General features: G+C 41.2%; 1 protein-coding gene across 5 annotated transcripts in view; it reads left to right on the top strand.

Annotated features, from left to right (window-relative positions):
• The window catches only part of CFI (complement factor I), a 37695-nt gene extending 26907 nt beyond the window's left edge, over nucleotides 1-10788 (top strand). For all 5 annotated transcript variants that reach the window (XM_082653752.1, XM_082653756.1, XM_082653755.1 and 2 more), the window contains 5 exons: nucleotides 995-1098; nucleotides 1270-1373; nucleotides 4202-4479; nucleotides 8908-9012; nucleotides 10384-10788. In XM_082653752.1, coding sequence (XP_082509878.1) covers nucleotides 995-1098; nucleotides 1270-1373; nucleotides 4202-4479; nucleotides 8908-9012; nucleotides 10384-10601 — 809 coding nt within the window. In that variant the 3' untranslated portion in view covers nucleotides 10602-10788. The remainder of the gene's footprint in view (nucleotides 1-994; nucleotides 1099-1269; nucleotides 1374-4201; nucleotides 4480-8907; nucleotides 9013-10383) is intronic.
• The last annotated feature ends 3029 nt before the right edge of the window (nucleotides 10789-13817 follow it).

Here is a 13817-nt window from a genome sequence, read left to right as displayed (position 1 = left end):
AGTCCTCAAATGATGGGGTCCCTCTTCTTTCAAAGGTCCAAGCAGAAATTTAAAATTTATCATCACACTCTTCCCCCAACACAGTTCTTAGGATGGATGGGACTCCCCCCAAATTCTTTTATCCACATTTGTTCACGACTTCTCTCCCTTGAGGACCTACCTCCTTCTTGTATGTTCAAAGTAATTGAGAATGATATTAATTTTCCTTTCTCATTTGGGATGGCAGAAATTTTTGTGACATGATAAAATAGAGCGAGAGAATAAGAAGAGCATCTTATACTTTTACTTTCTTCCTTTGTCATGAATTCTCTTGCAAATTCATGTCTTAAGCCTTGGTCTACCATGCCTCCCAGTGACAAACGTGCCTTGTCTGAGTGCTCACAGAGGAAGGAAATATCAGCACATGTCAAGTGGCTAAAAACACAACCCCCCTCCCAGCCCATTGATCCTGGATTGTCCAGGGGTTCCTGGCACATTACCTCTCAGGGTTAATATGATGATTAAGTGATATAAACTATATACAAAGTACTTAGCATGGGGCCTGACAGAAAGTACTCAACGTTAACATCATTAATGTTAATATTATTGAAAAGAGTCCCATATAAACAACCTCGAGAAAGTAAAAACTATGAAAGTAAGAAGCTGGAGTTCTGCATGTGACCCCCATCCTGAACTGTCATGGTAGTAATGCCTGGGCATGTGGCTTCTCTTATCTTCCAGAGGCTGGTAAATGTTTAACCCCTCAGGCAGCCTCTTTCTGCCACTAGTCCACCTTGGGCAGAACTTCAGAGAATCAAGCCAATTTTAATATTAAGCCAGAATTTTTAAACAAGGTGACTAGCACAGCTTAGCATCTAAAATAACTTACTAATGAATCTGGCCTGTTTCATATTAGTTGTGACTCTGCTGTTTTTATGGCATAGATAATCAAGAAGTTTGCCCAGAAGGTAATGGTTTCAAAATCGTAATGATGCAATCTCTTCCTTTCTTAAAGAAAGAAAATGGATAAAATCGTTTTTCCCTAAACTGTCCTGTGGAGTTAAAAACAGCACGCACATTCGAAGGAAACGAGTCATAGGAGGAAAGTCAGCAAAAGTGGTAAACCCGCACAAAAAGTTACAATGTCACTTCCCAGGAGCAGCCCAAGTTTGAAAAAATAGAGGTGGGGGTGGAATGTGGTAATTACAAGAGACTGAGAGTCTTGCCATGGAAATATCTTCGAGCCACCTGTCTGGGAGGATGGCAGTGACCACACAAATGTCTTTACAGGGAGACTTCCCATGGCAGGTGGCAATTAAGGAAGGTGAGAAAATCAACTGTGGAGGAATTTATATCGGTGGCTGTTGGATTCTGACTGCTGCACATTGTGTCAGGTAAAAAAACGTCTCCAGTAGATGTTGGATTTCCTGAAACAATGAAGTTAGGTAACAGAGATTGTGGCAGGTGATAAATAAAAGCATATATAAGAAAAATAATTGACAAGTTCCACTCTATTATCTGCTAAACGCCCTCTGATATTCATGATCGGGATCCCAGAGGCCAATTCCCCAGAACCCACTGTGTTCCCCTCACACCAAACTGTTGATCCCAGCTGGCAAGGGCAGATCAAACCTGTAGGTACCAAGTTATTTCACGTGGCTCATTTGCATGGATCAAGGTCAGCCTGGAGAACAGGTTCAGAATTCTGCCCTCAGTTATGACCTTTAGAATGAATGAAGCACCATTTATTGAGCACCTCTTACAGACCAGATACTATGTCCAGCACTTTCATATATGTTATTTTGTTTTAATATTCTCAACAGTCCTAAGAGGTAAGTATTATTCCTCCCATTTTCTAGATAAGCAGACTGAGACTAGAAGTTACATAACTTGGCTAAAGCAACACTACAAGTCAGTTGCAGAGCCAGGGTAAAATCAAGTTCAACGTATCTGACAGTAACTTAGATGAAGGCCTGCTTAGAAAATCCGCAGGTGACCCGAAGTTGAGAGAGATAAGAAATCTGTTGAATGACACCCATAAAAATCCTCATGGATTGGAGCAATGCACCAACTCTAAGTTCTTCCTTCTGAATGACCCTTTTCTCTTGGCTTCTGTTACACAACACTCTCCTGGTTTTCTACCTACCTCTCTGGTCACACCTTCTCTGCCTTCTTTGCAGCTTCCTCCTCCAGTGACTGAGCATTATTGCTCCCCTAAAATACCTGAGTTCCTCAAGATGTATCCTGGCTTCCTCTTCTCTTCTTACTTCTTCTTCCTAAAATTTTCTGTCCTTTAAAATACCACTGTATGCTGACACAACGATATTTCCAGCCTAGACCTCTTCTCCAACCTTGACCCTACAGTACACTGACTATCTTGGCTCTATCAGAAGTAAATCAAATTCAAAAGGTCTAAGACCGAGCTCATGATATGCCCCTTCCCCCAGATACGGCCCTGACCCAGTGTTCCCTATCTCAGCAAATGACAGCACCATTCATCTAGCTACACGGGGCAGAAATCTAAAAATCTTCGCACTTCACTCCCTTAACCCTACCATAGCTCAGCCAGTGTATCACCAACTCCAGATGGCTTCTTTAATTTCCAATTATTTAATTCTCAAAACTTCTTTCCACTATTACCCTGCTCCCACCTCTTTCCTGGATTATACCAACCGATTCTGAATTGGCTTACCCACTGTCACTGCCCAGCACTGCCCCCATCTATCCATTGCCTACTGTGCAGCAAGAGTAGTAGTTCCATACCTGGTTTTGACCACTTCCCACTTAAAATTCGATGGCTTTGCATTCCTCTTGGGATAAAAAAACTAAACAAAATGTTTAACACAGCTCATTAGGCCCCGAGTGATGTGACCCCTATTTACCTTTGCCGATCTCGTCTTGCCCCACAGCGCCACTTCTTGCCCCTATTCCACCTGCTCTGGCCTTCTTTCCATTATTCAAGTGTACCTTGCTCCCTGCTGCAAAGAGACCTTCACATATGGTTTCCCATGCCTGAAAGCATCTTTCCTACCTTGTTTCCCTAGTTAGTGCTACTCGTTATTCAGATCTCAGCTCAATCTTCACTTCCTCAGAGAACCTTCCCCCACTCCCTAAAGTCTAAGCCCTCCTGATATGTTCTCAGAACCCATGTGCTGTGAGTTCCTCTCACTTTTTACAGTAGAATACATATCTTCACTGGTGTGATTATCCACTTAATGCTGCATCCTTTCCTAGACCCTGAGTTCCATGAAAGCAGGAACTATTTGCGATTTGCTCATTTCTGCATCCCAGTGGCTAACACAGTGCCTGGTAATAGTAGGTACACACTAAATATTTGTTAAGTAAATTGAATGGATCAACAGTTAAACATTAAACAATATTCAGGACCTCTGATCCTGAAAAACAACCAAAAGTAATATGAAACACAGCATTCTTGGAACTCTACATTTAAATAAAAGCATCTTGAACACTCATTAGTTCCTAGGACATCACTGTTTAACTGTAAGGTGATTCCCTGAGAAAGTGATGGTAGACACCCAATTTGCTGGAAACCATGAGGTGAAAATTGATATGAAAATAGAGTGAGGCATCGGGACAGGCAATATTTAGCTCATTCACCATCTCAACCAAATTCTAAAACAGCTGCTGTGTTCCAGGTATAATACTCAACACAGACATCCATCTATAGATGATAAGACCCTATCTTTGACTTCAGGTAGCACAAACAGGAAGAAAGGCTTGTGAGCAAATAAATACAATGCAGAGTTAGGATGAAGTCAGTTTTAAAGGTCAGAATGATGACAGCTGTGGTCTTCACCCTGGGAACCTCCGGGGTTCTGTGCTCTGACTCCCTATTTCCTCGAGCACATTTCTTGCTAGACGCTCTCTGGTCTCTGCTTAAACACCTTCAGTGCCGGTGCTCTTACTTCAGAGGCAGCCAACTCATTCTAATTCTGGCATATCTGGTAGTTAGCAAGATCTTTATGTCCCTAATATTGAGCAGTTAGATGAACTATTCCTCTCTTCATTTACCCGCGGACTTTAATTCTGTCCTAAGCAAATTTAATTGCACTGTTTCATGACAGCAAAGATTAAAAAAAAAAATCCGGGAAAATGAAAAACTTCCTTAAAAAGGGAGAATTTAAAGATGAAGCATCAGAAGTCCAATTTATAGTTGTTTTTTTTCTCAATATATTTATTTCCCTTTTCCTTTCTGTTACAGAATCAGCAGAATTCGTCGTTACCAAATATGGACATCATTTACAGACTTGTTAAGACCTGACTCTCAGATAGCTGTTCAGTTCGTAAATCAACTTATTATCCACGATAAGTACAATGGAGCCACCTACCAAAATGACATAGCTTTGATTGAAATGAAAAAACACCCAAGACGAAAAGAATGTGTGTTGCCTCATTCCGTCCCTGCCTGTGTCCCCTGGTCTCCCTATCTATTTCAACCTAATGATAAATGCATCGTTTCTGGCTGGGGTCGAGAAAAAGGTATGTTTTACAGTTTGTTAATCAGAATCCAGGGGCTGAAAAATGAATAGGAATAGAAATGCATAGGAGCTAATCTCCTAGTGTCCAGAGAGAAACATTGCATCAAATCCAGAAAAATGAATGTCCAGCCAAGGCCAGCTCATGGGCATAGGACCTGTGTGGTTGCCCATGGGCTCTGGGCACCGAAGAGACTTGTGCTTGGTGTACTGCTCTATTGTCACCATCAAGAAATTCTTAATGAATTTTGCAGGGGCCCCACCTCACATTTTCAATTTTCACTTGGTTCTGCAAATTATGTAATTGATTCTGACCTAGAGTTTCAAAGGATACCTATACTCTGTGATATAGAAAAAAATAGAGTGACGGGGGACATATAGCATGGGCCTTCTGGATTTGTTGGAATGATATGGATGAAAGATAAAAAGGTTTTCAAAGGGATAATCATAGTATATGCTGAGTCAGTGATCCCACAACCCTTCAGCTCTCTCCGCTGCCCTCCCCTATTCTCCATGCCTCACACCTCCACATCCCACAAAGAGAAAGAGAACATGAAGAATTCATTCTTTGAGCTTCTAAGAAGACTTGAGGTGAAAATTCGTATGAATAAGAGACGTAGACCCTTAGGGACAAATTATTAGCAAGACATGCTAAATTGGAGATAGATTAGAATTAATTTAGGCCATGCTTTTCCCTTCTTCTCGAAGTCAGCCTAGAAATTTAGCTTCCTTTCGACCTCTTAAACTCTTTGTAAATAACTTCACTGCATTAGTCTAATAGACTCCTATTCCAACACATTCTTTATAATTGCCATATTGAAAAGTATAAAATACGCATGTAAATGAACCTGGATTTGTGGTATGTTTGAATACCCAAGATTTACAAAATACTAAAATTTTATTAGTAATTAATTCATCCAGAAAGTATTATGTCCTTATAGTCGTTCTTTTTTTTTAATTAAATTTTTTATTGGAGTATAGTTGATTTACAATGTTGTGTGAATTTCTGCCATACAGCAAAGTGAATCAGTTATACATATACATATATCCACTCTTTTTTTAGATTCTATTCCTATATAGGTCATTACAGAGTATTGAATAGAATTCTCTGTGTTATATATTAGGTTCTTGTTAGTTATCTATTTTATATATAATAGACTTTGTATGTCTACTATGTCATATGTCAATCCCAATCTCCCAATTTATCCCCTCCCTCCCCTTTCCCCTTGATAACCATAAGTTTGTTTTCTACATCTGTGACTCAATTTCTGTTTTGTAAATAGGTTCATTTGTACCATTTTTTTACATTCCACATATAAGCAATATCATGTGATATTTGTCTTTGTCTGACTTACTTCACTCAGTATGACAATCTCTAGGTCCATCCATGTTGCTACAAATGACATTATTTCATTCTTTTTATGGCTGAGTAATATTCCATTGTATATATGTACCACATCTTCTTTATCCATTCCTCTGTCTATGGACATTTAGGTTGCTTCCATGTCCTGGCTATTGTAAATAATGCTACAATGAACACTGGAGTGCTTGTAAAAATTCGAATTATGGTTTTCTTTCTCCACACCCTCTCCAGCATTTGTTGTTTGTAGATTTTTTGATGATGGCCATTCTAACCGGTGTGAGGTGATACCTCATTGTAGTTTCAATTTGCATTTCTCTAATAATTAGTGATATTGAGCATCTTCTCATGTGCCTCTTGGCTGTTTGTTTTTTTAATATCAACATTTTAATATTTTATGTTATATTTTGGCTGCACCTTGAGGCTTGTGGGATCCTAGTTCCCCAACCAGGGATTGAACCCCGGCCTTTGGCAGTGACAGCGCAGAGTCCTAACCACTGGACAGCCAGGGAATTCCATGTTCTGTTTTTTAAAAACTTTTATTATGTACATTCACATGTACTCACAAAAGTAGAGATAAAAGTAAAATAGACCTACCTTTCCTCACGCAGCCTTCACAGTTATCAACATTCCACCATTCTTGTTTTAGCTCCCTGAATTGATCACAATCACAATCGGATAATTAGGAAAGTTTATTCGTAAAGGAGTTAATAACAAAGATGTAGGTGGGAGGTTGGGGAACCACAAGGGCTATGCAGGAACCCAGGACTAACAGTACCAGAACTGAGACCTTTCCTGGATCTGAAGGTATAAGGTGAAGGAGAAGTTACCAGAAGGAGAGTCTTAGGTAAAGCAGGCTACCTTGAGAGAAGTAATGACCTTGGGTTGAAGGTTATAGCCAGCCCCAATCTCACTATCCTCTCTCCTTCCCTCCTTCCCTTCTGCTGGAGTCCTCTGCTGGAAACCAGAGGTGAAGGCCTTCCTATCGAGGCAATCCCTCCAGCTCAGGCTCTCAGGGCAGAGGGCAGGGCATTGAAGGGTGGAGAAAGGATCCAAAAGAGAAATCAGGAGCTTTTCAACATATTCCCCCACATGCACTTACTTTTTCCTGGAGCATATCAAATCAAATCCCAGCTATCATGTAATTTTACCCATGAATACTCCAGTATACATCTTTACCAGGTAAGGACTTCAAAAACAAAAACAAAACCACAACACCCTTCATACTCAACAAAATAAAAATGATTCCGTAATATCGTCTAATAACCAGCTGTGTTGAACGTGCCTTAATTATTTACAAAAAATTTTTACAATCAGATTATTTCCATTGGGATCCAAACAGTGTCCACACATTGCATTCAGTGGCTATTTTTCTTAAATCTCTTTTAATCTAGAACAGTTACCTCTTCCTTTCATTTAAAACGTATTTATTTTAAATGGAGCTGGGTCATTCTTATTTTAGAATTTCCGCACCTTGGGTCTGGATGATTGTATCCTTGATGTGGCATTTAACATGTGCTTCTGTTCCATGTATTTTCTATAAACTAGTAGAGATATTCTTATGCACTGATTTATTTATTAATCAAATGTGATTCCGCACATTTATTGAGCCCTTTCTGTGAGTGCAAGATAGTAAGGCTAAAGTGCTAAGGTCTCACTGCTGAAAAATATGGACCCAGCCAACAAACAGGAGATGCTGAGCCTACAAAGTGGGATGGCAAAGGCCAGCTCTCAAGGGACTTACAGTACAGAGGCGCCATCAGACGTGAATGCCACCACCAGACAGCAGAACGTGACAGAGGCTTCAAGAAACATACAAAACAAGAGTTCAGGGGAGGAAGCAATCTCCCGATTCTTAAAAATCTCTCACATGTTACAAGAGCTCCCAGTTTTTGAAGGCTTATCTTGAGTTAGGGGAAATAATAAATTACTAATTTTTGAAAAGCTGTTATCCTGAATAAGGTAGTCATATTAAGACTAACTTGAAGTAGGACTTGAAGGAGAAAAAAACTCTTTCCTGATTTGCTACATACATTGGTGGATTTGTTTCTTCCTCTGCTTCCCAGAAGAGAAGAATATTAGTCCTACAGTTAACTACTACATGCTCAATACACTGCTAGGGTCTGTGGCGGTGTCCTCTCAGGATAAGCAAGAGGTCTCTGTCCCCAGGTAGTTTAGAGATTAATTGAGGAGCCACGTCATTTGGCATAAAATATTTAGTGTATAATAGAATTACTGAGTTCCTGCATTAATTACATAAATATTTATTAAGTAACTGATCTGTGCTAGCATGAGGCTGGGTGCTGGTGCAGCAGTGAATGAATCAGGCCTAGCCCCTGCCCTCTTAGAGCACATAAAAGTTGCTGCAAGCTGGGAGAAAGGAAGAGGGGAGACAGGGCAAAAATTTACTCCTTGTACCTGAGACATCTCACCCTGTGTTCTTAGGTTGTTGTCATCTTCCCTGGACTGTCAGTCAGCAACAGCACCTGGTCCTTGTCTTTCCTTGGACCAAGTTCAAGTCCCAAATCTGTGACTTAAAAGGAAAGGAAATCCTAAATCCTCTTTCAATCACTTTCAGATCGTTTAGGAGATAGAGTTCCTCACAGAAGCAAAAACACATAGATACTGGTAACTTCATATGTATTTCCTTCATCTTAAATTCTTATATTAAAAAGTTGTTTGCACTCTAACAAGCCCTTTCAAGGAAATAAGGGACTATAAGAAGACAGGAGCTATTTACGTAAGCTGATAACAGATTCCTAGCCATCCCCCAGCCCTGCCACTGGACTCAGTGATCAGAGTGGAATAGTCTATCCTACTCATCTCACAGTACCCAGGCCAGACGTTCAATAATGCCCCTTGACTATTTTTAGAAAGACAATTCTAGAAACTGGGGATACCATCAGTTGTATGACTAAGTTTGCTAATCAATTATCCTCAAAAGTTTACATATGTATTAAAGAAAATATATATTCTTATATGTTCCTAATGGTTTACTAAATTATGAAAGTAAATACTTAGAGCTCTCATTTGTAACTTCAAAATGTCTACTTGTTTTCTCTCTTTGTTTAGATAACCAAAAGGTCTATTCACTTAAGTGGGGTGAAGTTCACCTAATAGCAAACTGCTCTAAGTTCTACCCAGATCGCTACTTTGAAAAAGAAATGGAGTGTGCAGGTAAGCACTGAGTGGCTTCTCAGAAATGTCTCTACACTCACTAACCAAACATGTTTTTCCTCCCCACTGAGTCACCCCCTTTATCTGGGCCTCCAACTCTTTCCTTTGGTCTCTGGCTCTTGCATCATCAAACTCTTTCAGCCCCTTTCCCTCAGCTCAAGTTCCACAATCTGATACCAAAAGGAAAAATCTTCCTTAAGCCATCATGCAGCAGTCTAGCAAGGTGATTGAGAGCACAGCCTCTGGAACCAGACTGCCTGGGTTTACATTCCGGTTTTTACCAATTACTACATGTGTGACCTTGAGCAAGTTTCCTCACCTGCAACCTTGGTGATCTTAATAGATGAGGAAAGTGAGATGCAGAGCAGCTATATAAGTTGCCCAAGTCTTACAGACGACAAGTGGTATATTCGGGATCAAAACCCAGACTTCTAAGTAAAAATCCAAATGATCTCATTTCAAATGCGTCCAGTTGGAAGTAAATTCTCCCTCCTCGGAAATCCCTTTATACTTCCCACAATACCTTCCACTCTCTCCTTTAAGATCACAGGGATGCTACTGCTACTACCTAACACAACTACAGCAGTCCCTACTTTTGTTGGTGACCCAAAGGCAGGGTACCAGCCAGAGTAGTGCATTTAGGACACTTTATTGAAACCATTTATAAATAGTGGGTTATAGAAAAAGGCAGAGTTATTGACCTCCTATAACTTCTTGGATACAGTGATTTAAAATCTTAGAAAGTCATAAGAGTGAGAAGAAAGTAAACAGGCCATTTCCTGTGCCCTCCCATCTTGAAATGGAGTTCAGGATTACAGAGGACAAAAGGGGCAATAGCACAGTTAAGAGGACAAGCTCCGAGGTCTGGCTGCCTGGGTTCAAGTCCAGGCTCTGCCACTTATTAGCTGTATGACCTTAGACAAGTTAGTTAACTTCTCTGTGTCTTGTCTCATCTTAAAATAGGGATAATAATGATACTTCTCTCATAGGGTTGTGGTGAGATTTAAAACAATGAATGACTAATACATATTAAGCACTCAATGATCACTAGGTACTTCTATTATTTTCCCACTCAGCCTTTGAAGCTACTTTCAGATTGCTATCTCATCATAGTATATGCTTCCACAAAGTAGAGGAAGGAGGGGGAGCCCTTGCTAAACTTGGAGAATGAGTAGAAGACACAGCATTTCCCAACCTGCATCTCTACAAGTCTGTGGGCCCGCTCTGTAAGGGAGCGCACGTGTTATTGCCTGTTAGGCAAGTGTAAGAAAGTCAGTGTCAGTACAGTCATTGGTGGAAGAGGCAGGAAGTCGGCATGGCAGCCTTGACAAATGGAAGTAAATGATTTTCTTTTTCCTTGGTCTTTCTCAGGTACAGATGATGGTTCTATTGATGCCTGTAAAGGGGACTCTGGAGGCCCCTTAGTCTGTAAGGATGCCAACAATGTGACTTATGTTTGGGGTGTTGTGAGTTGGGGTGAGAACTGCGGAAATTCAGAGTTCCCAGGCGTTTACACAAAAGTGGCCAATTATTTTGACTGGATTAGTCTTCATGTAGGAAGGTCTCGTATTTCTCAGCACAATGTATAAAAAACTGTGCTCTCTTCTTTCTACTCTTTTTCTCTCAGGAGTTACATTTTAATTGAAATGATACTGCATAAGTAGTACTTCTTCAAGGAAAAAAAATAAAGGCAATTTTATTGGACATTTTTTTAAAGGTCTCTACAAAGTTTATGCCTTTTTGGAATTCTGTACAATTCTCAAATAAAAATTCTAGTCAAGCATACATATTTTATTTATTAGAAAATGTGATTGGGCTTCCCTGGTGGCACAGTGGTTGAGAGTCCGCCTGCCGATGCAGGGGACACGGGTTCGTGCCCTGGTCCGGGAAGATCCCACATGCCGTGGAGTGGCTGGGCCTGTGAGCCATGGCCGCTGAGCCTGCGCGTCCGGAGCCTGTGTTCCGCAACAGGAGAGGCCACAACAGTGAGAGGCCCACGTACCGCAAAAAAAAAAAAAACAAAAAAAACCCCACAAAACACAGCTTAGGGACTTCCCTGGTGGCACAGTGGTTAAGAATCCGCCTGCCAATGCAGGGGACTCGGGTTTGAGCCCTGGCCCAGGAAGATCCCACATGCTGCGGAGCAACTAAGCCTGTGCACCACAACTACTGAGCCTGCGCTCTAAAGCCCGCAAGTCACAACTACTGAAGGCTGCGTGCCTAGAGCCCGTGCTCCGCGACAAGAGAAGCCACCGCAATGAGAAGCCCGCGCACCTCAACGAAGAGTAGACCCTGCTCACCACAGTTAGAGAAAGCCCACGTGCAGCAACTAAGACCCAACACAGCCAAAAATAAATTAATTAATTAATTTAAAAAAAACAGAAAAAACACAGCCTAGTTGCAGCCACCCATAAGTTCCCATTCCAAGGCATTTAATCGTTCAGACAAGAATCAGCACAAAACAGCATATTTTGTATTTTCATAATTTGTTTTGATAATTTTGACCATAGTTTCTTTCCCTAGTTCCTCTTTCTATTTTTTCTTGCTGCACTACAATTGTGTTTTCTCCCCAGTACTCCATGGACACGTCTCTTGTGAAGTTCACCAATAACCTACATGTTATTAAATCCAGTGGTCAATACCCTGTCCTCACCTTCTTGCACACCCGCTGAAGTGATGGTTCTATCTTTCTTAGACACACTGGAATGTAGCGCTCTCCTGCTGCACTTGCCTGTTCCTTCTTAGTCTCCTTTGCTGCTGCTTAGTTACCTGACCCCCTACGGCTTAGACCCTGTTCGCTCCTCTTTACATGCTCACATTTTAGAGGATCTTATCTAGTCCCATGGCTTAAAAGCCGTTTCTATGCTGACGACTTCCAAGTTTATTTCCAGCTCTTATCTCACTTCTGAACTACAAATTCAGTGCAAGCTTCTCAAACATGGTATGTCTGAAATTGATTTTCTAAATTTTCCCTGAAATCTGCTTCTTCTGGACTCCTCCCCATTTTAGCTGGTAAGAACTCTCTATCTTTCCAACCGTTTAAGCCAAAACCTCAGTGTTATCCTTGAGTCTTCTTTCCCTTTATACCACATTCAGTCCATCAGTAAATCCTGTTGGATCTACCATGACGTTACATCTAGAACGTGACCACTTTTCACACCTCCACTGCTTCCTCCTTGGGCCAAGCCATAATAATATCTTACCTAGTTTATAATGTCCTAACTGGCTTCCTGACTTCCTCTCCTGTCCATCCACAGTCAAAGTATATATAGACAAACTAGCCATTTGCTAGCAGGCAAGACCTGGAAGCTGTGGGTTTGCAACCAAGTGTCTGTCTCGATAATAACAGGTTTTGCTGAGTAGATGAAAGTGCTCTGTAAAGAAGCCTCAAATGCTATTTGGGAGAAAAGATGGAAGTGGGTCATCTAGGAGTTATGTGATATGGTCAGTCAGGGCTGGCTTCACCAGCAAGCATCCTGTGCCAATGCACAAGGCCCTGAACCTAGAAGGGTTCCAGACTTGCTTTTGTATCTCCCGTTATCACCTTGAAGTTCTTAATAATTTTTGAACAAGGGGCCTTGCATTTTTACTTTGTGCTGAGCCCTGCAGATCACGTAGCTGGTCCTGTGGTCAATGCCACACCCTGGTATCTGACAGCAGGAATTCAGAGGAAAAAGTAAATCTTGGAATCGTTGCAGCAGAACAAATATCTAATGATTGATTATGAAAGAATGTGAAAATAAAACTTAGAACCTTGTTTTCTGGAAAGATGGCAGTGACTTCCATGAAGAACACAGTAGAAAAGGAGATCTGTTTGAGAGAAAAAGAGAAGATCTCTATCAGCCAGAGGAAATGGAGTTTGAGAATTTAATCCCTAAGGAAAGATGCGACAACAAAGACTAAATCTGAATCCTCAGAGCTGAGGCTGTATTTAGGGTAAAGAAATTAGATGAGATCACCAAGGAGTAAATGTATACAATAAAGGTAAAAAGGAGAGATTTGGGGTGTCTATAACAGGGCTGGACCCAGGTAACGTTACTATACAGTATTCTGTCTTTTTTTCTGAAGACTTATTCCCATACCAGTGAGTTTCTCTGAAAGAGCCGAGCCTGGTTTAAATGTTCCCCTGGTGCAGCTAGGTGGGACCTCAGAGGTAATCTGGTACAACATCCAAACTTCAGAGATGAGAAACCCAAAGCTCCAGAAAGCTTAAAAAAAAAGAATTCTGTTTCTTTTTCCCAACTGTTGAAATGTGCTGTCCAAAAATTAAAGAAAAAAAAAATCTTTGGCATCTGGTGATGGCAGAAAGAGACCTTGGGAAGTCCCTGGAGGTCCAGTGTTAGGACTCGGCGCTCTCACTGCCAGGGTTCCATCCCTGGTGGGGGAACTAAGATGCCGCAAGCCACCTTGATTTGACTGGATACTGTCACACGACTGCTCTGCGGGCCCCTCAACTCCTTTACTGTAAAAAGGATAATACCTCTCAAGCACATTTCTCCTCTTCCTTCCACTGTAGTTCAAGTTGATCACAGCCCAAGGGTGCCTGGCTGAGCATCTGAGGGCAGACTTAAGGCAGGCCGGTCTCCACTAACCTAGCCTGGGGTTGGGCTCATCTGGCGACCACCTTTTTTGTTTCTAATTCGCCCAAAGTTTGTATTCCTGAAAAGCGGTGTTCTGAGTGTAAGAGATCAAGTCCATGAAGTGCCTGGCACAGACTAAGCTCTAAATAGAGAGATAATTCTTATGAGCTCTGCACTGCACATGTATTATAAACTCATGAAGCTTGTAAGAAACACAAAACGGCA

The sequence above is a fragment of the Grampus griseus genome, assembly GCF_964374135.1.
Source record: "Grampus griseus genome assembly, chromosome: 4".
Classification (NCBI taxonomy): Eukaryota; Metazoa; Chordata; class Mammalia; order Artiodactyla; family Delphinidae; genus Grampus; species Grampus griseus.
This window is presented reverse-complemented; position numbering and strand designations above follow the sequence as displayed.